The following is a 24,794-nucleotide window of genomic DNA, read 5'->3' as shown; positions in this document are numbered from 1 at the left end:
ACACATTGCAACTCGAAAGATTTGGTGTTGTGTGTATGTCTAAGCTTGTAGCCTCAAAAGAGAACGCACAGGGGAGTTTTCTCTCGAAAAAGTATGTCAGAATACCATGTTTTAAGGAAATCCCGCATCGTGCGAAATTATCTTGTTTTTCCTAAACAACTTGTTGTAACTCTAAAAGCTTTGGTGTTGCGTTTTTATCTAAGGTGCAGCCTCAAAAGAGAACGCACAGGAGAGTTTTCTCTCGAAAGAATATGTAGGAATACCACATTATAAGGAAATATAGTGTTACAGAGTAAAGACAAATACGTATGTATTAGAAATACTTAAACTTTACAAGAAGAAATAACACATCATGCAAAATTATCTTGTTTTTCCTAAACAACACGTTGCAACTCGAAAGATTTGGTTTTGTGTGTATGTCTAAGCTTGTAGCCTCAAATGAGAACGCACAGGGGAGTTTTCTCTCGCAAAAGTATGTCAGAATACCATGTTTTAAGGAAATCCCGCATCGTGCGAAATTATCTAATTTTTCCTAAACAACATGTTGTAACTCGAAAAGCTTTGGTGTTGCATGTATGTGTAAGCGTGTAGCCACAAAAGAGAATGCACAGGAGAGTTTTCTCTCGCAGGAATATATAAGAATACCACGATACAAGGAAATACTATTTTGCAGAGTAAAGACAAATACGTACATATTTAAAACACTTAAACTTTACGAGAATAACACATCATGCAAAATTATCTTGTTTTTCCTAAACAACACGTTGTAACTCAAAAAGATTTGGTGTTGCTTGTATGTCTAAGCTTGTAGCCTCAAAAGAGAACGCACAGGAGAGTTTTCTCTCGAAAAAATATGTCAGAAATCCACGCTTTAAGGAAATATCGCTTCGTGAGAAATTATCTTGTTTTTTCTAAACAACACATTGTAACTCGAAAAGCTTTGGTGTTGCGTGTATGTCTAAGCGTGTAGCCTCAAAAGAGAACGCACAGGAGATTTTTTTTGAAAGAATATGTAAGAATACCACGTAATAAGGAAATACAGTGTTGCAGAGTAAAGACAAATACGTACATATTGGAAATACTTAATCTTTATGAGAAGAAATAACGCATCGAAAAAAATTATCTTGTATTTCCTAAACAACACATTGTAACTCAAAAAGATTTGGTGTTGCGTGTATGTCTAAACATGTAGCCTCAAAAAAGAACCCACAGGAGTATTTTCTCTTGAAAAAATATGTCAGAATACCACGTTTTAAAGAAATCCTGCATCATGAGTAATTATCTTGTTTTTCCAAACAACATGTTTTAACTCGAAAAGCTTTGGTGTTTTGTGTATGTCTAAGTGTGTAGCCTCAAAAGAGAATGCAAAGGAAAGTTTTCTCTCACAAGAATATATAAGAATACCATGTTACAAGGAAATACAGTTTTACAGAGTAAAGACAAATATGTACATATTAGAAATACTTAAACTTTACAAGAAGAAATAACGCATCGTACAAAATTATCTAGTATTTCCTAAACAACATGGTGTAACTCGAAAAGCTTTGGTGTTGCATGTATTTCTAAGCGTGTCGCGTCAAAATAGAATGCACAGGAGAGTTTTCTCTCGAAAAAATATGTCAGAATACTAAGTTTTAAGAAAATCCCGCATCATGCGAAATTATCTTCTTTTTCCTAAGCAACTTGTTGTAACTCGAAAAGCATTGGTGTTGCGTTTTTATCTAAGGTGCAGCCTTAAAAGAGAATGCACAGGAGAGTTTTCTCTCGAAAGAATATGTAAGAATACCACATTATAAGGAAATATAGTGTTGCAGAGTAAAGACAAATACGTACGTATTACAAATAATTAAACTTTACAAGAGAAATAACGCATCGTGCAAAATTATCTTGTTTTTCCTAAACAACATGGTGTAACTCGAAAAGCTTTGGTGTTGCGTGTATGTCTAAGTTTGTAGCCTCAAAAGAGAACGCACAGGAGATTTTATCTCGAAAGAATATGTAAAAATACCACGTAATAAGGAAATAGAGTGTGGCAGAGTAAAGTCAAATACGTACGTATTGGAAATACTTAAACTTTACGAGAAGAAATAACGCATCGTAAAAAATTATCTTGTATTTCCTAAACAACACATTGTAACTCGAAAAGATTTAGTGCTGCGTGTATGTCTAAACATGTAGCCTCAAAAGAGAACCCACAGAAGTATTTTCTCTTGAAAAAATATGTCAGAATACCACGTTTTAAAGAAATCCTGCATCGTGCATAATTATCTTGTTTTTCCAAACAACATGTTTTAACTCGAAAAGCTTTGGTGTTTTGTGTATGTCTAAGTGTGTAGCATCAAAAAAGAATGCAAAGGAAAGTTTTCTCTCACAAGAATATATAAGAATACCATGTTACAAGGAAATACAGTTTTACAGAGTAAAGACAAATATGTACATATTAGAAATACTTAAACTTTACAAGAAGAAATAACGCATCGTACAAAATTATCTAGTATTTCCTAAACAACATGGTGTAACTCGAAAAGCTTTGGTGTTGCGTGTATTTCTAAGCGTGTAGCATCAAAATAGAACGCACAGGAGAGTTTTCTCTCGAAAAAATATGTCAGAATACCATGTTTTAAGAAAATCCCACATCATGCAAAATTATCATCTTTTTCCTAAGCAACTTGTAACTCGAAAAGCTTTGGTGTTGCGTTTTTATCTAAGGTGCAGCCTTAAAAGAGAACACACAGGAGAGTTTTCTCTCGAAAGAATATGTAAGAATACCACGTTATAAGGAAATATAGTGTTGCAGAGTAAAGACAAATAAGAACTTATTAGAAATAATTAAACTTTACAAGAAGAAATAACTCATCGTGCAAAATTATCTTGTTTTTCCTTAACAACACGTTGTAACTCGAAAAGACTTGTTGTTGCGTGTATGTCTAAGCTTGTAGCCTCAAAAGAGAATGCACAGGAGAGTTTTCTCTCGCAAGAATATGTAAGAATACGACGTTACAAGGAAATACACTTTTGCAGATTAAAGGCAAATACGTACATATTAGAAACACTTAAACTTTATGAGAAGAAATAACACATGGTAAAAATTATCTTGTATTTCCTAAACAACAGGTTGTAACTTGAAAACAATTGTAGTGGCGTGTATGTCTAAGCGTGTAGCCTCAACAGAGAAGGCATAAGAGAGTTTACACTCGAAAAAATATGTCAGAATACCACGTTTTAAGGATATCCCGCTTCGTGCGAAATTATCTCGTTTTTCTTAAACAACACGTTGTAACTCGAAAAGCTTTGGTGTTGCGTTTTTTCCTAAGCGTGCAGCCTCAAAAGAGAAAGCACAGGAGAGTTTTCTCTCGAAAGCATATGTAACAATGCCACCTTATAAAGAAATAAAGTGTTGCAGAGTAAAGACAAATATGTACGTATTGGAAATACTTAAACTTTACGAGAGGAAATAACGCATCATGCAAAAATATCTTGTTTTTCCTAAACAACACATTGTAACTTGAAAAGCCTTGCTGTTGCGTGTATGTCTAAGCATGTAGCTTCAAAAGAGAACGCACAGGAGAGTTTTCTCTCGAGAGAATATGTAAGTATACCACGTTATAAGTAAATACGCTGTTGCAGAGTAAAGACAAATACGTACATATTAGAAATACTTAAAATTTACTAGAAGAAATAACGCATCGTGCAAAATTATATTGTATTTCCTAAACAATACATTGCAACTCGAAAAGATTTTGTGTTTCGTGTATGTCTAAGCATGTAGCCTCAAAAGCGAATGCACAGGAGAATTTTCTCTTGAAAAAATGTTTCAGAATACCACGTTTTAAGGAAATACAGCATCGTGCGAATTTATCTTGTTTTTCCTACACAACATGTTGTAACTAGAAAAGCTTTGGTGTTGCGTGTATGTCTAAGTGTGTAGCCTCAAAAGAGAATGCACAGGAGAGTTTTCACTCGAAAAAATATGTCAGACAACCACATTTTAAGGAAATACCGCATCATGCGAAATTATCTTGTTTTTCTTAAACAACACGTTGTAACTCGAAAAGCTTTGGTGTTGCGTGCATGTCTAAGCATGTAGCCTCAAAAGAGAACGCACAGGAGAGATTTCCCTTGAAAGAATATGTTAGAATTCCACGTTATAACGGAATACAGTGTTGCAGAGTAAAGACAAATATGTACGTATTAGAAATACTTAAACTTTACGAAAAGAAATAACGCTTCATGAAAAATTATCTTGTTTTTCCTAAACAACACGTTGTAACTCGATAAGATATGGTGTTGAGTGTATGACTAAGCCTGTAGCCTCAATAGAGAACGCACAGGAGAGTTTTCCCTCGAAAAAATATGTCAGAATACCAAGTCTAAAGGAAATCCAGCATTGTGCGATATTATCTTGTTTTTCCTAAACAACACGTTTTAACTCGAAAAGCTTTGGTGTTGTGTCTATGCCTAAGTGTGTAGCCTCAGAAGAGAATGCACAGGAGAGTTTTCTCTCGAAAAAATATGTCAAAATACCTCGTTAAAGAAATCCCGCATCGTGCGAAATTATCTTGTTTTTCCTAAACAACACGTTGTAACTCGAAAAGTTCGGTATTGCGTGTATGTGTTAGAGTTCAGCCTCAAAAGAGAATGCACAGGAGAGTTTTCTCTCGAAAGAATATGTAAGAATACCACGTTATAAGAAAATACAGTGTTGCAGAGTAAAGACAAATACATACGTATTAGAAATACTTAAACTTTACGAGAAGAAATAACACGTTGAGCAAAATTATCTTGTTTTTCCTAAACAACACCTTGTAACTCGAAAAGATATGGTGTTGCATGTATGACTAAGCATGCAGCCTCAAAAGAGAACGCACAGGAGAGTTTTCTCTTGAAAGATTATGTAAGAATCCCACATTATAAGGAAATACAGTGTTGCAGAGTAAAGACAACTAAGTACGTATTAGAAACACTTAAACTTTATAAGAAGAAATATCGCATCTTGCAAAATTATCTTGTATTTCCTAAACAACACGTTGTAACTCGAACGGATTTGGTGTTGCGTGTATGAGTAAGTGTGCAGCCTTAAAGGAGAACGCACAGGAGAGTTTTCTCTCGAAAAAATGTGTCAGAATACCACGTTTTAGGGAAATACCGCATCATGTGATGTTATCTTGTTTTTCCTAAACAACACGTTGTAACTCGAAAAGCTTTGGTGTTGTGTTTATGTCTAAGCATGTAGCCTCAAAAGAGAACGCACAGGAGAGTTTTCTCTCGAAAGAATATGTAAGAATTCCTCGTTATAACGTAATACAGTGTTGCAGAGTAAGGACAAATATGTACGTATTAGAAATACTTAAACTTTACAAGAAGAAATAACGCATCATGCAAAATTATCTACTTTTTCCTAAACAACACGTTGTAACTCGAAAAGATTAGGTGTGTGTGTATGACTAAGCATGTAGCCTCAAAAGAGAAGGCACAGGAGAGTTTTCTCTCAAAAAAATATGTCAGAATACCACGTTTTAAAGAAATCCAGCATTGTGCAAAATTATCTTGTTTTTTCTAAACAACACGTTGTAGCTCGAAAACCTTTGGTGTTGCATGTATGTCTAAGTGTGTAGCCTCAAAAGAGAATGCACAGGACAGTTTTCTCTCGAAAGAATATGTAAGAATACCACGTTACAAGGAAATACAGTGTTGCATGGTAAAGACAATACGTACATATTAGAAATACTTAAACTTTACGAGAAGAAATACCGCATCATGCAAATTTCTCTTGTTTTTCCAAAACAACACGTTATTTATACTCTAAAAGATTTGGTGATGAGTGTATGACTAAGCGTGTAGCCTCAAAAGAGAATGCACAGGAGGGTTTTCTCTCGAAAAAATATGTCAGAATACCACGTTTTAAGGAAATCCAGCATCGTGCGAAATTATCTTGTTTTTACTACACAACACGTTGTAACTCGAAAAGCTTTGGTGTTGCGTGTATGTCTAAGTGTGCAGCCTCAAAAGAGAACGCACAGGAGAGTTTTCACTCGAAAGAATATGTAAGAATACCACGTTATAAGGAAATACAGTGTTGCAGAGTAGAGACAAATACGTACGTATTAGAAATACTTAAAATTTACGAGAAGAAATAACACCTCGTGCAAAATTATCTTGTATTTCCTAAACAACACGCTGTAACTCGAAAAGTATTGGTGTTGCATGTATGTCTAAATGTGTAGCCTCAAAAGAGAACCCACAGGAGAGTTTTCTCTCGAAATAATACGTCATAATACCACGTTTTAAGGAAATCCTGCATCGTGCGAAATTATCTTGTTTTTCCTAAACAACACTTTGTAACTCGAAAAACTTTGGTGTTGCGTGTATGTCTAAGCGTGTAGCAGCAAAAGAGAACGCACAGGAGAGTTTTCTCTCGAAAAAATATGTAAGAATACCACGTTATAAGGAATTACAGTGTTGCAGAGTAAAGACAAATACATACGTATTAGAAATACTTAAAATTTACGAGAAGAAATAACGCATCATGCAAAATTATCTTGTATTTCCTAAACAACACGTTGTAACTCGAAAGGATTTTGTGTTGCGTGTATTTTAAAGTGTGTAGTCTCAAAAGAGAACGCCCAGGAGAATTTTCTCACGAAAAATATGTCATAACACCACGTTTTAAGGAAATCCTGCATCGTGCGAAATTATCTTGTTTTTCCTAAACAACACATTGGAACTCGAAAAACTTTGGTGTAGCTTGTATGTCTACGAGTATAACCGCAAAAGAAAACGCACAGGAGAGATCTCTCTCGAAAGAATATGTAAGAATAGCAAGTTATAAGGAAATACAGTGTTGCAGAATAAAGACAAATACGTACGTATTAGAAATACTTAAACTTTACTAGAAGAAATAACGCGTAGTGCAAAATTATCTTGTTATTCCTAAACAACATGTTGTAACTCGAAAAGGTATGGTGTTGCACGTATGACTAAGCGTGCAGCCTCAAAAGAGAACGCGCAGGAGAGTTTTCTCTCGAAAAAATATGTCACAATACCATGTTTTATGGAAATCCGGCATCATATAAAATTATCTTGTTTTTTGTAAACAACATGTTTTAACTCGAAAAGCTTTGGTGTTACGTGTTTATCTAAGTGTGTAGCCACAAAAGAGAATGCACAGTAGAGTTTTCTCTCGAAAGGTTATGTAAGAATACCAAGTTATAAGGAAATACAATGTTGCAGAGTAAAGACAACTATGTACGTATTAGAAATACTTAAACTTTACGAGAAGAAATAAGCATCGTACAAAATTATCTTGCATTTCCTAAACAACACGTTGTAAATCGAAAGGATTTGGTGTTGTGAGTATGTCTAAGCGTGTAGCCTCAAAGGAGAACGCACAGGAGAGTTTTCTCTCAAAAAATATGTCAGAATACCATGTTTTAGGGAAATCACGCATCGTGAGAAATTATCTTGATTTTCCTTAACAACATATTTTAACTCTAAAAGCTTTGGTGTTGCGTATATGTCTAAGCGTGTAGCCTCAATAGAGAACACACAGGAGAGTTTTCACTCGAAAGAATATGTAAGAATAAAACGTTATAAGGAGATACAGAGTAGCATATTAAAGACAAATACGTACATATTGGAAATACTTAAACTTTATGAGAAGAAATAACGCATCGTGCAAAATTATCTTGTTTTTCCTAAATAACACGTTGTAACTCGAAAAGATTTAGTGTTGCGTGTATGTCTAAGCTTCTAGCCTAGAAAGAGAATGCACAGGAGAGTTTTCTCTCGAAAAAACATGTCAGAATATCCCATTATAAGGAAATCGCACATCGGGCGAAATTATCTTGTTTTTCCTAAACAACACGTTGTAACTTGAAAAGCTTTGTTGTTGCATGTATGTCTAAGCGTGTAGCCTCAAATGAGAATGCACAGAAGAGTTTTCTCACGAAAAAATATGTCAGAATACAACGTTTTAAGGAAATCCTGCATCTTGTGAAATTATCTTTTTTTTTCCTAAACAACTTGTTGTAACTTGAAAAGCTTTGGTGTTGCGTTTTTCTCTAAGCGTGTAGCCTCAAAAGAAAACGCACAGGAGAGTTTTCTCTCGAAAGAATATGTAAGAATACCACATTACAAGGAAATACAGTGTTGCAGAGTAAAGACAAATACATACATATTAGAAATACTTAAACTTTATGAGAAGAAATAACGCATCTTACAAAATTATCTTGTATTTCCTAAACAACACGTTGTAACTCGAAAAGATTTGGTGCTGCATGTATGTCTAAGCTTGTAGCCTCAAAGGTGAACGCACAGGAGAGTTTTCTCTCAAAAAAATATGTCAAAATACCTCGTTTTAAGGAAATCCCGCATCGTGCGAAATTATCTTGTTTTTCCTAAACAACACGTTGTAAGTCGAAAAGTTTGGTGTTGCGTGTATGTGTTAGGGTTCAGCCTCAAAAGAGAATGCACAGGAGAGTTTTCTCTCGAAAGAATATGTAAGAACACCACGTTTTAAGAAAATACAGTGCTGCAGAGTAAAGACAAATACATACGTATTAGAAATACTTAAACTTTACTAGAAGAAATAACGCGTTGTGAAAAATTATCTTGTTTTTCCTAAACAACAAAGTGTAACTCGAAAAGATATGGTGTTGCATGTATGACTAAGCATGCAGCCTCAAAAGAGAACGCACAGGAGAGTTTTCACTCGAAAAAATATGTCAGACAACCACATTTTAAGGAAATAATGCATCATGCGAAATTATCTTGTTTTTCTTAAACAACACGTTGTAACTCGAAAAGCTTTGGTGTTGCGTGCATGTCTAAGCATGTAGCCTCAAAAGAGAACGCACAGGAGAGATTTCCCTTGAAAGAATATGTTAGAATTCCACGTTATAACGGAATACAGTGTTGCAGAGTAAAGACAAATATGTACGTATTAGAAATACTTAAACTTTACGAAAAGAAATAACGCTTCATGAAAAATTATCTTGTTTTTCCTAAACAACACGTTGTAACTCGATAAGATATGGTGTTGAGTGTATGACTAAGCCTGTAGCCTCAATAGAGAACGCACAGGAGAGTTTTCCCTCGAAAAAATATGTCAGAATACCAAGTCTAAAGGAAATCCAGCATTGTGCGATATTATCTTGTTTTTCCTAAACAACACGTTTTAACTCGAAAAGCTTTGGTGTTGTGTCTATGCCTAAGTGTGTAGCCTCAGAAGAGAATGCACAGGAGAGTTTTCTCTCGAAAAAATATGTCAAAATACCTCGTTAAAGAAATCCCGCATCGTGCGAAATTATCTTGTTTTTCCTAAACAACACGTTGTAACTCGAAAAGTTCGGTATTGCGTGTATGTGTTAGAGTTCAGCCTCAAAAGAGAATGCACAGGAGAGTTTTCTCTCGAAAGAATATGTAAGAATACCACGTTATAAGAAAATACAGTGTTGCAGAGTAAAGACAAATACATACGTATTAGAAATACTTAAACTTTACGAGAAGAAATAACACGTTGAGAAAAATTATCTTGTTTTTCCTAAACAACACCTTGTAACTCGAAAAGATATGGTGTTGCATGTATGACTAAGCATGCAGCCTCAAAAGAGAACGCACAGGAGAGTTTTCTCTTGAAAGATTATGTAAGAATCCCACATTATAAGGAAATACAGTGTTGCAGAGTAAAGACAACTAAGTACGTATTAGAAACACTTAAACTTTATGAGAAGAAATATTGCATCTTTCAAAATTATCTTGTATTTCCTAAACAACACGTGGTAACTCGAATGGATTTGGTGTTGCGTGTATGAGTAAGCGTGCAGCCTCAAAGGAGAAAGCACAGGAGAGTTTTCTCTCGAAAAAATGTGTCAGAATACCACGTTCTAGGGAAATACCGCATCATGTGATATTATCTTGTTTTTCCTAAACAACACGTTGTAACTCGAAAAGCTTTGGTGTTGTGTTTATGTCTAAGCATGTAGCCTCAAAAGAGAACGCACAGGAGAGTTTTCTCTCGAAAGAATATGTAAGAATTCCACGTTATAACGTAATACAGTGTTGCAGAGTAAGGACAAATATGTACCTATTAGAAATACTTAAACTTTACAAGAAGCAATAACGCATCATGCAAAATTATCTACTTTTTCCTAAACAACACGTTGTAACTCGAAAAGATTAAGTGTTGTGTGTATGACTAAGCATGTAGCATCAAAAGAGAATGAACAGGGCAGTTTTCTCTCGAAAAAATATGTCAGAATACCACGTTTTAAAGAAATCCAGCATTGTGCGAAATTATCTTGTTTTTCCTAAACAACACGTTGTAGCTCGAAAATCTTTGGTGTTGCGTGTATGTCTAAGCGTGTAGCCTCAAAAGAGAACGCACAGGACAGTTTTCTCTCAAAAGAATATGTAAGAATACCACGTAACAAGGAAATACGGTGTTGCATGGTAAAGACAATACGTACGTATTAGAAATACTTAAACTTTACGAGAAGAAATAACGCATCATGCAAAATTATCTTGTTTTTCCAAAACAACACGTTGTAACTCTAAAAGATTTGGTGGTGAGTGTATGACTAAGCGTGTAGCCTCAAAAGAGAATGCACAGGAGGGTTTTCTCTCGAAAAAATATGTCAGAATACCACGTTTTAAGGTAATCCAGCATCGTGCGAAATTATCTTGTTTTTCCTACACAACACGTTGCAACTCGAAAAGCTTTGGTGTTGTGTGTATGTCTAAGCGTGCAGCCTCAAAAGAGAACGCACAGGAGAGCTTTCACTCGAAAGAATATGTAAGAATACCACGTTATAAGGAAATACAGTATTGCAGAGTAAAGACAAATACGTACGTATTAGAAATACTTAAAATTTACGAGAAGAAATAACACATCATGCAAAATTATCTTGTTTTTCCTAAACAACACGCTGTAACTCGAAAAGAATTGGTGTTGCATGTATGTCTAAACGTGTACCCTCAAAAGAGAACCCACAGGAGAATTTTCTCTCGAAATAATACGTCATAATACCACGTTTTAAGGAAATCCTGCATCGTGCGAAATTATCTTGTTTTTCCTAAACAACATGTTGTAACTCGAAAAACTTTGGTGTTGCGTGTATGTCTAAGCGTTTAGCAGCAAAAGAGAATGCACAGGAGAGTTTTCTCTTGAAAAAATATGTAAGAATACCACGTTATAAGGAATTACAGTGTTGCAGAGTAAAGACAAATACGTACGTATTAGAAATACTTAAAATTTACGAGAAGAAATAACGCATCGTGCAAAATTATCTTGTATTTCCTAAACAACACGTTGTAACTCGAAAGGATTTTGTGTTGCGTGTATGTTAAAGTGTGTAGTCTCAAAAGAGAACGCACAGGAGAATTTTCTCACGAAAAATTTGTCATAATACCACGTTTTAAGGAAATCCTGCATCGTGCGAAATTATCTTCTTTTTCCTAAACAACACATTGGTACTCGAAAAACTTTGGTGTTGCTTGTATGTCTACGAGTGTAACCGCAAAAGAGAATGCACAGGAGAGATTTCTCTCGAAAGAATATGTAAGAATAGCAAGTTATAAGGAAATACAGTGTTGCAGAGTAAAGACAAATACGTACGTATTAGAAATACTTAAACTTTACGAGAAGAAATAATGCTCCGTAAAAAATTATCTTGTATTTCCTAAACAACACATTGTAACTCGAAATGATTTGGTGTTGCGTGTATGGCTAAGGGTGTAGCCTCAAAAGAAAACACACAGGAGAGTTTTCCCTTGAAAAAATATGTCAGAATACCACGTTTTAAGGAAATTCAGCATCGTGCGAAATTATCTTGTTTTTTCCTAAACAACACGTTTTAACTAAAAAAGCTTTGGTGTTACGTGTATGTCTAAGTGTGTAGCCTCAAAAGAGAACGCACAGGAGAGTTTTCTCTCTAAAGATTATGTAAGAATACCACGTTATAAGGAAATACAGTGTTGCAGAGTAAAGATAACTATGTACGTATTAGAAATACTTAAACTTTACAAGAAGAAATAAGGCATCGTAAAAAATTATCTTGTAGTTCCTAAACAACACGTTGTAACTCGAAAGGATTTGGTGTTGCGTGTATGTCTAAGCGTGTAGCCTCAAAGGAGAATGCACAGGAGAGTTTTCTCTCGAAAACATATGTCAGAATACCACGTTTTAAGGAAATCACGCATCGTGGGAAATTATCTTGTTTTTCCTAACAACATATTTTAACTCTAAAAGCTTTGGTGTTGCGTGTATGTCTAAGCGTGTAGCCTCAATAGAGAAAGCACAGGGGAGTTTTCACTCGAAAGAATATGTAAGAATAAAACTTTATAATGTAATAAAGTGTGGCAGAGTAAAGACAAATATGTACGTATTAGAAATACTTAAACTTTACGAGAAGAAATAACGCATCATGCAAAATTATCTAGTTTTTCCTAAACAACACGTTGTATCTCGAAAAAATTTTGGTGTTCAGTGTATGACTAAGCGTGTAGCCTCAAAAGAGAACGCACAGGAGAGTGTTCCCTCGAAGAAATATGTCAGAATACCACGTTTTAAGGAAATCCAGCATTGTGCGAAATTATCTTGTTTTTTCTATACAACACGTTGTAGCTCGAAAAGCTTTGGTGTTGCATGTATGTCTAAGCGTGTAGCCTCAAAGGAGAATGCACAGGACAGTTTTCTCTCGAAAGAATATGTAAGAATACCACGTTATAAGGAAATACAGTGTTGCAGGGTAAAAACAATACGTATGTATTAGAAATACATAACTTTACGAGAAGAAATAACGCACCATGCAATATTATCATGCTTTATCTAAACAACACGTTGTAACTCGAAAAGATATGGTGTTGAGTGTATGACTAAGCGTGTAGCCTCAAAAGAGAACGCACAGGAGAGTTTTCTCTTGAAAAAATATGTCAGAATACCACGTTTTAAGGAAATCCAGCATCGTGCGAAATTATCTTGTTTTTCCTACACAACATGTTGTAACTCGAAAAGCTTTGGTGTTGTGTGTATGTCTAAGCGTGTAGCCTCAAAAGAGAATGCACAGGAGAGTTTTCACTGGAAAGAATATGTAAGAATACCACATTACAAGGAAATACAGTGTTGCAGAGTAAAGACAAATACGTACATATTAAAAATACTTAAAATTTATGAGAAGAAATAACGCATCGTACAAAATTATCTTGTATTTCCTAAACAACACGTTGTAACTTGAAAAGATTTGTTGTTGCGTGTATGTCTAAACGTGTTTCCTCAAAGAGAACCCACAGGAGAGTATTGTCTCGAAAAAATAAGTCAGAATACCACGTTTTAAGGAAATCGCACATCATGTGAAATTATCTTGTTTTTCCAAACAACTTGTTGTAACTTGAAAAGCTTTGGTGTTGCGTTTTTCTCTAACCGTGCAGCCTCAAAAGAGAACGCACAGGAGAGTTTTCTCTCAAAAGAATATGTAAGAATATCACGTTATAAGGAAATACAATGTTGCAGAGTAAAGAAAAATAGGTACATATTAGAAATACTTAAAATTTACAAGAAGAAATAACGCATCGTGCAAAATTATCTTGTATTTCCTAAACAACACTCCTAAACAGCACGTTGTAACTCGAAAAGAATTGGTGTTGCGTGTATGTCTCAAAGTGTAGCCTCAAAAGAGAACATACAGAAGAATTTTCTCTCAAAATAATATGTCATAATACTACGTTTTAAGGAAATCCTGCATCGTGCGAAATTATCTTGTTTTTCCTAAACAACATGTTGGAATTCGAGAAATGTTGGTGTTGCGTGTATGTCTAAGCATGTAGCCACAAAAGAGAACGCACAGGAGAGATTTCTCTCGAAAGAATATGTAAGAATACCACATTATAAGGAAATACAGTGTTGCAGAGTGATGACAAATACGTACGTATTAGAAATACTTAAACTTTACTAGAAGAAATAACGCGTCGTGCAAAATTATCTTGTATTTCCTAAACAACACGTTGTAACTCGAAAAGATATGGTGTTACATGTATGATTCAGCGAGCAGCCTCAAAAGAGAATGCACAGGAGAGTTTTCTCTCAAAAAAATATGTCACAATACCACGTTTTAAGGAAATCCCGCATCATATGAAATTATCTTGTTTTTCATAAACAACATGTTTTAACTCGAAAAGCTTTGGTGTTGCATGTATGTCTAAATGTGTAGCCTCAAAAGAGAACGCACAGGAGAGTTTTTTCTCAAAAGAATATGTAAGAATACCACGTTATAAGGAAATACAGTGTTGCAGAGTAAGGACAAATACGTATGTATTAGAAATACTTAAACTTTACAAGAAGAAATAACGCATCGTAAGAAATTATCTTGTTTTTCCTAAACAAAACGTTTTAACTCGAAAAGCTTTGGTGTTGCTTGTATGTCTAAGCGTGTAGCCTCAAAAGAGAATGCACAGGAGAGTTTTCTCTCAAAAGAATATGTAAGAATACCACGTTATAAGGAAATACAGTGTTGCAGAGTAAGTACAAATACGTACCTATTAGAAATACTTAAAATTTACGAGAAGAAATAACGCATCGTGCAAAATTATCCTGTATTTCCTAAACAACGCTTTGTAACTCGAAAGGATTTGGTGTTGCATTTTTGAGTAAGTGTGCAGCCTCAAAAGAGAACACACAGGAGAGTTTTCTCTCGAAAAATATGTCAGAATACCACGTTTTAGGGAAATACCGCATCATGCAAAATTATCTTGTTTTTCCTAAACAACACGTTGTAATTTGAAAAGATTTGGTGTTGCATGTATGTCTAAGCTTATAGCGTCAAAAGAGAATGCACAGGAGAGTTTTCTTTCGAAAAAATATGTCATAATACCACGTTTTAAGGAAATCCCACATCGTGCGAAATTATCTTGTTTTTCCTAAACAACACGTTGTAACTCGAAAAGCTTTGGTGTTGCGTGTATGTCTAAGCATGTAACTGCAAAAGAGAATGCACAGGAGAGTTTTCTCTCGAAAAATATTTCAGAATACCTCGTTTTAAGGAAATCCCGCATCGTGTGAAATTATCTTGTTTTTCCTAAACAACACGTTGTAACTCGAAAAGTTTGGTGGTGCGTGTTTGTGTAAGGGTTCAGCCTCAAAAGAGAATGCACAGGAGAGTTTTCTCTCAAAAGAATATGTAAGAATACCACGTTTTAAGAAAATACAGTGTTGCAGAGTAAAGACAAATACATATGTATTAGAAATACTTAAACTTTACGAGAAGAAATAACGCATCGTGCAAAATTACCTTGTTTTTCCTAAACAAAACGTTATAACTCGAAAGAATATGGTAGTGCATGTATGACTAAGCATGCAGCCTCAAAAGAGAACGCACAGGAGTGTTTTCTCTCGAAAAAAATATGTCAGAATACCACGTTTTTAGGAAATACCGCATCATGCGAAATTATTTTGTTTTTCCTAAACAACACGTTGTAACTCGAAAAGCTTTGGTGTTGCGTGTATGTCTAAGCATGTAGCCTCAAAAGAGAACGCATAGGAGAGTTTTCTCTTGAACGAATATGTTAGAATTCCACGTTATAACGGAATACAGAGTTGCAGAATAAAGACAAATATGTACGTCTTAGAAATACTTAAACTTTACGAAAAGAAATAACGCCTCATGCAAAATTATCTTGTTTTTCCTAAACAACACGTTGTAACGCGAAAGGATATGGTGTTGAGTGTATGACTAAGCATGTAGCCTCAAAAGAGAACGCACAGGAGAGTTTTCCCTCGAAAAATATGTCAGAATTCCAAGTTTTAAGGCAATCCAGCATTGTGTGATATTATCTTGTTTTTCCTAAACAACACATTTCAACTTGAAAAGCTTTGGTGTTGTGTGTATGCCTAAGTGTGTAGCCTCAGAAGAGAATGCACAGGGGAGTTTTCTCTCGAAAGAATATGTCATAATACCATGTTACAAGGAAATACAGTGTTGATGTGTAAAGACAAATACATAAGTATTAGAAATACTTAAACTTTACGAGAAGAAATAACGCTCCTTAGAAAATTATCTTGTATTTCCTAAACAACAAGTTGAAATTCGAAAAGATTTGGTCTTGCGTGTATGTCTAAACTTGTAACCTCAAAAGAGAATGCACAGGAGAATTTTCTCTTGAAAAAATATGTCAAAATACCACGTTTTAAGAAAATCGCGCATCTTGCGATATTACCTTGTTTTTCCTTAACAACACGCTGTAACTCGAAAAGATTTGCTGTTGCATGTATGTCTAATCGTGCAGCCTCAAAAGAGAATGCACAGGAGAGCTTTCTCTCGAAAAAACATGTCAGAATACCCCATTTTAAGGAAATAGCTCATCGTGCGAAATTATCGTGTTTTTCCTAAACAACACGTTGTAACTCGAAAAGCTTTGGTGTTGAGTGTATGTCTAAGTGTGTAGCCTCAGAAGAGTACGCACAGGAGAGTTTTCTCTCGAAGGAATATGTAAGAATACTCCGTTACAAGGAAATACAGTGTTGTATATTAAAGACATATACGTATTTATTGGAAATACTTAAACTTTATGAGAAGAAATAACACATCGTGCATAATTATCTGTTTTTTCCTAAATAACACGTTGTAACTCGAAAAGATTTGGTGTTGCGTGTATATCTAAGCTTCTAGCCTCAAAAGAGAATGCACAGGAGAGTTTTCTCTCGAAAAAACATGTCAGAATACCCCGTTTTAAGGAAATCGCTCATCGTGCGAAATTATCTTGTTTTCCTAAACAACGCGTTGTAACTTGAAAAGCTTTGGTGTTGTGTGTATGTCTAAGCGTGTAGCCTCAAAAGAGAACACACAGGGGCGTTTTCTCAAGAAAGAATATGGAAGAATACCATGTTATAAGCAAATACAGTGTTGCAGAGTAAAGACAAATACGTACGTATTAGAAATACTCAAACTTTACGAAAAGAAATAACGCATCGTAAAAAATTATCTTGTATATCCTAAACAACACGTTGTAACCTGAAAAGATTTGGTGTTGTTTGTAAGTCTCAATATGTAGCCTCAAACGAGAACCCACAGGAGAATTTTCTCTCCAAAAAATATGTCAGAATACCACATTTTAACGAAATCCCCCATCGTGCGAAATTATTTTGTTTTTTCTGAACAATACTTTGTAACTCGAGAAGCTTTGGTGTTGCGTGTATGTCTAAGCGTGTAGCCTCAAAAGAGAACGAAGAGGAGAGTTTTCTCTCAAAAGAATATGAAAGAATACCACGTTATAAGGAAATGCAGTGCTGCAGAGTAAAGACAAATACGTACGTATTAGAATTACTTAAAAACTATGAGAACAAATAATGCATCGAGAAAAAATTATTTGTTTTTCCTAAACAACACGTGGTAACTAGAAAGGATTTGGTGTTGCGTGTATGTATAAATGTGTAGCCTCCAAATAGAACCCACAGGAGAATTTTCTCTCGAAAAAATATGCCAGAATTCCACGTTTTAAGGAATTACGGCATCATACGAAATTATCTTGTTTTTCCTAAACAACACATTGTAACTCGAAAAGCTTTGGTGTTGCGTGTATGTCTAAGCATGTAGCCTCAAAAGAGAACGCACAGGAGAGTTTTCTTTCGAAAGAATATGTAAGAATTCCATGTTATAACAGAATACAGTTTAGCAAAGTAAAGACAAATACGTAAATATGAGAAATGCTTAAATTTTACGAGAAGAAATAACGCATCGTAAAAAAAAATTATCTTGTATTTCCTAAACAACACGTTATAACTCGAAAAGATTTGGTGTGGCATACATGTCTATGAGTGTAGCCTCAAAAGAGAACACACAGGAGAATTTTCTCTCAAAAAAATATGTCTGAATACCACGTTTTAAGGAAATCCAGCATTGTGCGATATTATCTTTTTTTTTTCCTAAACAACCCGTTTTAACTCGAAAAGGTTTGGTGTTGTGTGTATGCCTAAGTGTGAGCCTCAAAAGAGAATGCACAGGGGAGTTTTCTCTCGAAAGAATATGTCATAATACCATGTTACAAGGAAATACAGTGTTGATGTGTAAAGACAAATACATAAGTATTAGAAATACTTAAACTTTACGAGAAGAAATAACGCTCCTTAGAAAATTATCTTGTATTTCCTAAACAACAAGTTGAAATTCGAAAAGATTTGGTCTTGCGTGTATGTCTAAACTTGTAACCTCAAAAGAGAATGCACAGGAGAATTTTCTCTTGAAAAAATATGTCAAAATACCACGTTTTAAGAAAATCGCGCATCTTGCGATATTACCTTGTTTTTCCTTAACAACACGCTGTAACTCGAAAAGATTTGCTGTTGCATGTATGTCTAATCGTGCAGCCTCAAAAGAGAATGCACAGGAGAGCTTTCTCTCGAAAAAACATGTCAGAATACCCCATTTTAAGGAAATAGCTCATCGTGCGAAATTATCGTGTTTTTCCTAAACAACACGTTGTAACTCGAAAAGCTTTGGTGTTGAGTGTATGTCTAAGTGTGTAGCCTCAGAAGAGTACGCACAGGAGAGTTTTCTCTCGAAGGAATATGTAAGAATACTCCGTTACAAGGAAATACAGTGTTGTATATTAAAGACATATACGTATTTATTGGAAATACTTAAACTTTATGAGAAGAAATAACACATCGTGCATAATTATCTGTTTTTTCCTAAATAACACGTTGTAACTCGAAAAGATTTGGTGTTGCGTGTATATCTAAGCTTCTAGCCTCAAAAGAGAATGCACAGGAGAGTTTTCTCTCGAAAAAACATGTCAGAATACCCCGTTTTAAGGAAATCGCTCATCGTGCGAAATTATCTTGTTTTCCTAAACAACGCGTTGTAACTTGAAAAGCTTTGGTGTTGTGTGTATGTCTAAGCGTGTAGCCTCAAAAGAGAACACACAGGGGCGTTTTCTCAAGAAAGAATATGGAAGAATACCATGTTATAAGCAAATACAGTGTTGCAGAGTAAAGACAAATACGTACGTATTAGAAATACTCAAACTTTACGAAAAGAAATAACGCATCGTAAAAAATTATCTTGTATATCCTAAACAACACGTTGTAACCTGAAAAGATTTGGTGTTGTTTGTAAGTCTCAATATGTAGCCTCAAACGAGAACCCACAGGAGAATTTTCTCTCCAAAAAATATGTCAGAATACCACATTTTAACGAAATCCCCCATCGTGCGAAATTATTTTGTTTTTTCTGAACAATACTTTGTAACTCGAGAAGCTTTGGTGTTGCGTGTATGTCTAAGCGTGTAGCCTCAAAAGAGAACGAAGAGGAGAGTTTTCTCTCAAAAGAATATGAAAGAATACCACGTTATAAGGAAATGCAGTGCTGCAGAGTAAAGACAAATACGTACGTATTAGAATTACTTAAAAACTATGAGAACAAATAATGCATCGAGAAAAAATTATTTGTTTTTCCTAAACAACACGTGGTAACTAGAAAGGATTTGGTGTTGCGTGTATGTATAAATGTGTAGCCTCCAAATAGAACCCACAGGAGAATTTTCTCTCGAAAAAATATGCCAGAATTCCACGTTTTAAGGAATTACGGCATCATACGAAATTATCTTGTTTTTCCTAAACAACACATTGTAACTCGAAAAGCTTTGGTGTTGCGTGTATGTCTAAGCATGTAGCCTCAAAAGAGAACGCACAGGAGAGTTTTCTTTCGAAAGAATATGTAAGAATTCCATGTTATAACAGAATACAGTTTAGCAAAGTAAAGACAAATACGTAAATATGAGAAATGCTTAAATTTTACGAGAAGAAATAACGCATCGTAAAAAAAAATTATCTTGTATTTCCTAAACAACACGTTATAACTCGAAAAGATTTGGTGTGGCATACATGTCTATGAGTGTAGCCTCAAAAGAGAACACACAGGAGAATTTTCTCTCAAAAAAATATGTCTGAATACCACGTTTTAAGGAAATCCAGCATTGTGCGATATTATCTTTTTTTTTTCCTAAACAACCCGTTTTAACTCGAAAAGGTTTGGTGTTGTGTGTATGCCTAAGTGTGAGCCTCAAAAGAGAATGCACAGGAGAGTTTTTTCTCAATGGAATATGTCAGAATCCCACGGTATAAAGAAACACAGTGTTGCAGAGTAAAGACAAATACGTACGTATTAGAAATACTTAAACTTTACGAGAAGAAATAACGCATCGTAAAAAATTATCTTGTATATCCTAAACAACACGTTGTAACCTGAAAAGATTTGGTGTTGCATGTAAGTCTAAATGTGTAGCCTCAAAAGAGAACCCACAGGAGAATTTTCTCTCGAAAAAATATGTCAGAATTCCACGTTTTAAGGAAATACCGCATCATGCGAAATTATCTTGTTTTTCCTAAACAAGACGTTGTAACTCGAAAAGCTTTGGTGTTGCGTGTATGTCTAAGCATGTAGCCTCAAAAGAGAACACACAGGAGAGTTTTCTCTCGAAAGAATATGTAAGAATTCCACGTTATAAGTAAATACAGTGTTGCAGAGTAAAGATAAATATGTACATATGAGAAATACTTAAACTTTACGAGAAGAAATAACGCATCATGCGAAATTATCTTATTTTTCCTAAACAAGACCTTGTAACGCGAAAATCTTTGGTGTTGCGTGCATGTCTAAGCATGTAGCCTCAAAGGAGAACGCACAAGAGAGTTTTCTCTCAAAAAAATATGTCAGAATACCACGTTTTAAGGAAATCCAGCATTGTGCGAAATTATCTTTTTTTCCTAAACAACATGTTTTAACTCGAAAAGCGTTGTGTTGCGTGTATGTCTAAGTGTGTAGCCTCAGAAGACAACGCACAGGAGAGTTTTCTCTCGAAAAAATATGTCAGAATACCATGTTACAAGGAAATACAGTGTTGCAGAGTAAAGGCAAATACGTACGTATTAGAAATAGTTAAAGTTTACAAGAAGAAATAATGCTCCGTACAAAAATTATCTTGTATTTCCTAAACAACAAGTTGAAATTCGAAAAGATTTGGAGGTGCGTGTATGTTTAAGCTTGTAGCCGCAAAAGAGAAGGCACAGGAGAGTTTTCTCTAGAAAAAATATGTCAGAATACCACGTTTTAAGGAAATCCTGCATCTTGCGCAATTATCTTGTTTTTCCTTAAAAACACATTGTAACTCGAAAAGCTTGGGTGTTGCCTGTATGTCTAACCGTGCAGCCTCAAAAGAGAAGACACAGGAGAATTTTCTCTCGAAAGAATATGTAAGAATACCACGTTATTAGGAAATACAGTGTTGCAGAGTAAAGACAAACATGTACGTATTGGAAATACTTAAACTTTACGAGAAGAAATAATGCATCGTGGAAAAATCATCTTGTTTTTCCTAAACAACACATTGTAACTCGAAAGGATTTGGTGTTACATGTATGCCTAAGCTGGTAGCCTCAAAAGAGAATGCACAGGAGTGTTTTCTCTCGGAAAAATATGACAGAATACAACGTTATAAGCAAATCCTGCATCGTGCGAAATTATCTTGTTTTTCCTAAACAACATGTTGTAACTCGAAAAGCTTTGGTATTGCGTGTATGTCTAAATGTGTAGCCTCAAAGGAGAATGCACAGGAGAGTTTTCTCTCCAAAGAATATGTAAGAATACCATGTTACAAGGAAATACAGTGTTGCAGAGTAAGTACAAATACGTACATATTAGAAATACTTCAACTTTACGAGAAGAAATAACGCATCGTACAAAATTATCTTGTATTTCCTAAACCATACGTTGTAACTCGAAAAGATTTGGTGTTGCATGTATGTCTAAGCTTGTAGCATCAAAAGAGAACGCACAGGAGAGTTTTCTCTCGAAAAAATATGTCATAATACCACGTTTTAAGGAAATCCCACATCGTGCGAAATTATCTAGTTTTTCCTAAACAACACGTTGTAACTCGAAAAGCTTTGGTGTTGTGTGTATGTCTAAGCGTGTAACTACAAAAGAGAATTCACAGGAGAGTTTTCTCTCGAAAAATATTTCAGAATACCTTGTTTTAAGGAAATCCAGCATCGTGCGAAATTATCTTGTTTTTCCGAAACAACACGTTGTAACTCGAAAAGTTTGGTGGTGCGTGTTTGTGTAAGGGTTCAGCCTCAAAAGAGAATGCACAGGAGAGTTTTCCCTCGAAAGAATATGTAAGAATACCACGTTTTAAGAAAATACAGTGTTGCAGAGTAAAGACAAATACATATGTATTAGAAATACTTAAACTTTACGAGAAGAAATAACGCATCGTGCAAAATTATCTTGTTTTTCCTAAACAAAACGTTATAACTCGAAGGATATGGTATTGCATGTATGACTAAGCGTGCAGCCTCAAAAGAGAACGCACAGGAGTGTTTTCTCTCGAAAAAAATATGTCAGAATACCACGTTTTTAGGAAATACCGCATCATGCGAAATTATCTTGTTTTTCCTAAACAACACGTTGTAACTCGAAAAGCTTTGGTGTTGCGTGTATGTCTAAGCATATAGCCTCAAAAGAGAACGCACAGGAGAGTTTTCTCTTGAAAGAATATGTTAGAATTCCACGTTATAACAGAATACAGTGTTGCAGAATAAAGACAAATATGTACGTATTAGAAATACTTAAACTTTACGAAAAGAAATAACGCCTCATGCAAAATTATCTTGTTTTTCCTAAATAACACGTTGTAACGCGAAAGGATATGGTGTTGAGTGTATGACTAAGCATGTAGCCTCAAAAGAGAACGCACAGGAGAGTTTTCCCTCGAAAAAATATGTCAGAATTCCAAGTTTTAAGGAAATCCAGCATTGTGCGATATTATCTTGTTTTTCCTAAACAACAAATTTTAACTCGAAAAGCTTTGGTGTTGTGTGTATGCCTAAGTGTGTAGCCTCAGAAGAGAATGCACAGGGGAGTTTTCTCTCAAAAGAATATGTCAGAATACCACGTTACAAGGAAATACAGTGTTGCAGAGTAAAGACAAATACATACGTATTAGAAATACTTAAACTTTACGAGAAGAAATAACGCTCCTTAGAAAATTATCTTGTATTTCCTAAACAACAAGTTGAAATTCGAAAAGATTTGGTCTTGCGTGTTTGTCTAAATTTGTAGCCTCAAAAGAGAATGCACAGGAGAGTTTTCTCTCAAAAAATATGTCAGAATACCACGTTTTAAGGAAATCGCGCATCTTGCGATATTATCTTGTTTTTCCTTAACAACACGCTGTAACTCGAAAAGATTTGCTGTTGCATGTATGTCTAATCATGCAGCCTCAAAAGAGAATGCACAGGAGAGCTTTCTCTCGAAAAACATGTCAGAATACCCCATTTTAAGGAAATAGCTCATCGTGCGAAATTATCTTGTTTTTCCTAAACAACACGTTGTAACTCGAAAAGCTTTGGTGTTGAGTGTATGTCTAAGTGTGTAGCCTCAGAAGAGTACGCACAGGAGAGTTTTCTCTCGAAGGAATATGTAAGAATACTCTGTTACAAGGAAATACAGTGTTGTATATTAAAGACAAATACGTACATATTGGAAATACTGAAACTTTATGAGAAGAAATAACGCATCGCGCATAATTTCTGGTTTTTCCTAAATAACACGCTGTAACTCGAAGAGATTTGGTGTTGCGTGTATGTCTAAGCTTCTAGCCTCAAATGAGAATGCACAGGAGAGTTTTCTCTCGAAAAAACATGTCAGAATACCCCGTTTTAAGGAAATCGCTCTTCATGCGAAATTATCTTGTTTTTCCTAAACAACACGTTGTAACTTGAAAAGCTTTGGTGTTGCGTGTATGTCTAAGCGTGTAGCCTCAAAAGAGAATGCACAGGAGTGTTTTCTCAAGAAAGAATATGGAAGAATACCACGTTATAAGCAAATACAGTGTTGCAGAGTAAAGACAAATATGTAAGTATTAGAAATACTTAAACTTGGAAACATGGCGGTCGGCTGGGACCGTACCATTGGCATGACTATATGAAGGAAAAGGAAGGTTTTTCTGAAGATGAGGCAACTGAATCGGAGAAAAACCTTAAGTTTGGTGAAAGAGTTAGATGCCTTTTTTAAGGTTCCTGACAGCTATGTGGAGACGTCAGCCAGTGGGGGAACAGTTTCTCTAATAGCATTTACCACTATGGCTTTATTAACAATAATGGAATTCTCAGTGTATCAAGATACGTGGATGAAGTATGAATATGAAGTAGACAAGGATTTTTCTAGCAAGTTGCGAATCAACATAGACATTACTGTTGCCATGAAGTGTCACTATGTTGGAGCAGATGTACTGGATTTAGCAGAGATCATGGTTGCTTCTGCAGATGGTCTGGCTTATGAACCAGCACCGTTTGACCTTTCACCACAGCAGAGAGAGTGGCAGAGGTAAAGTGTGAACAGACCTCACCATAGAAATCTACATCACTTTTGTCAACCGGAAGCTATGCATGTTCTCGTATATAAATAATCCATATGACTTCAAAAACTATCAGATTTTAAAAAAGTCATACATAATCTTTCTTATAGTATATTTTGGATAATAAATATAATTTAGGGTGTCTTTCTATTTTCATTGACTTTTTAAAAACTTCTAACTATGAAAGCATATATGAACATTGTTTAGAATTTGGTATAATGGTACACACCTATAATGCCAGCATTTGGGGGCTAAAGCTGGAAAATCATAAGTTCACCTCCTTCCTGGGCTAAATTGTAAGTTCCTGGACATGTATTAAATATGGAAAATGTCTCAGAATAAAAAGTTAATTGTGACCTGGATAGAAAAAAAAAAAGAAATACTTAAAC

At 35.1% G+C, this 24,794-nt stretch overlaps 1 protein-coding gene across 1 annotated transcript in view; it reads left to right on the top strand.

The window, feature by feature from the left end:
* Positions 1–24,406, top strand: part of LOC127676050 (endoplasmic reticulum-Golgi intermediate compartment protein 2-like) — a 470,989-nt gene extending 446,583 nt beyond the window's left edge. The window contains exon 2 of the mRNA XM_052171974.1: positions 24,346–24,406. Coding sequence (XP_052027934.1) covers positions 24,346–24,378 — 33 coding nt within the window. The 3' untranslated portion in view covers positions 24,379–24,406. The remainder of the gene's footprint in view (positions 1–24,345) is intronic.
* Positions 24,407–24,794: the final 388 nt, after the last annotated feature.

The sequence above is a fragment of the Apodemus sylvaticus genome (genome assembly GCF_947179515.1).
Source record: "Apodemus sylvaticus chromosome 15 unlocalized genomic scaffold, mApoSyl1.1 SUPER_15_unloc_1, whole genome shotgun sequence".
Lineage (NCBI taxonomy): Eukaryota > Metazoa > Chordata > Mammalia > Rodentia > Muridae > Apodemus > Apodemus sylvaticus.
Note: the sequence above shows the minus strand (reverse complement) of the source record. Positions and strands in the feature narration are given on the sequence as shown.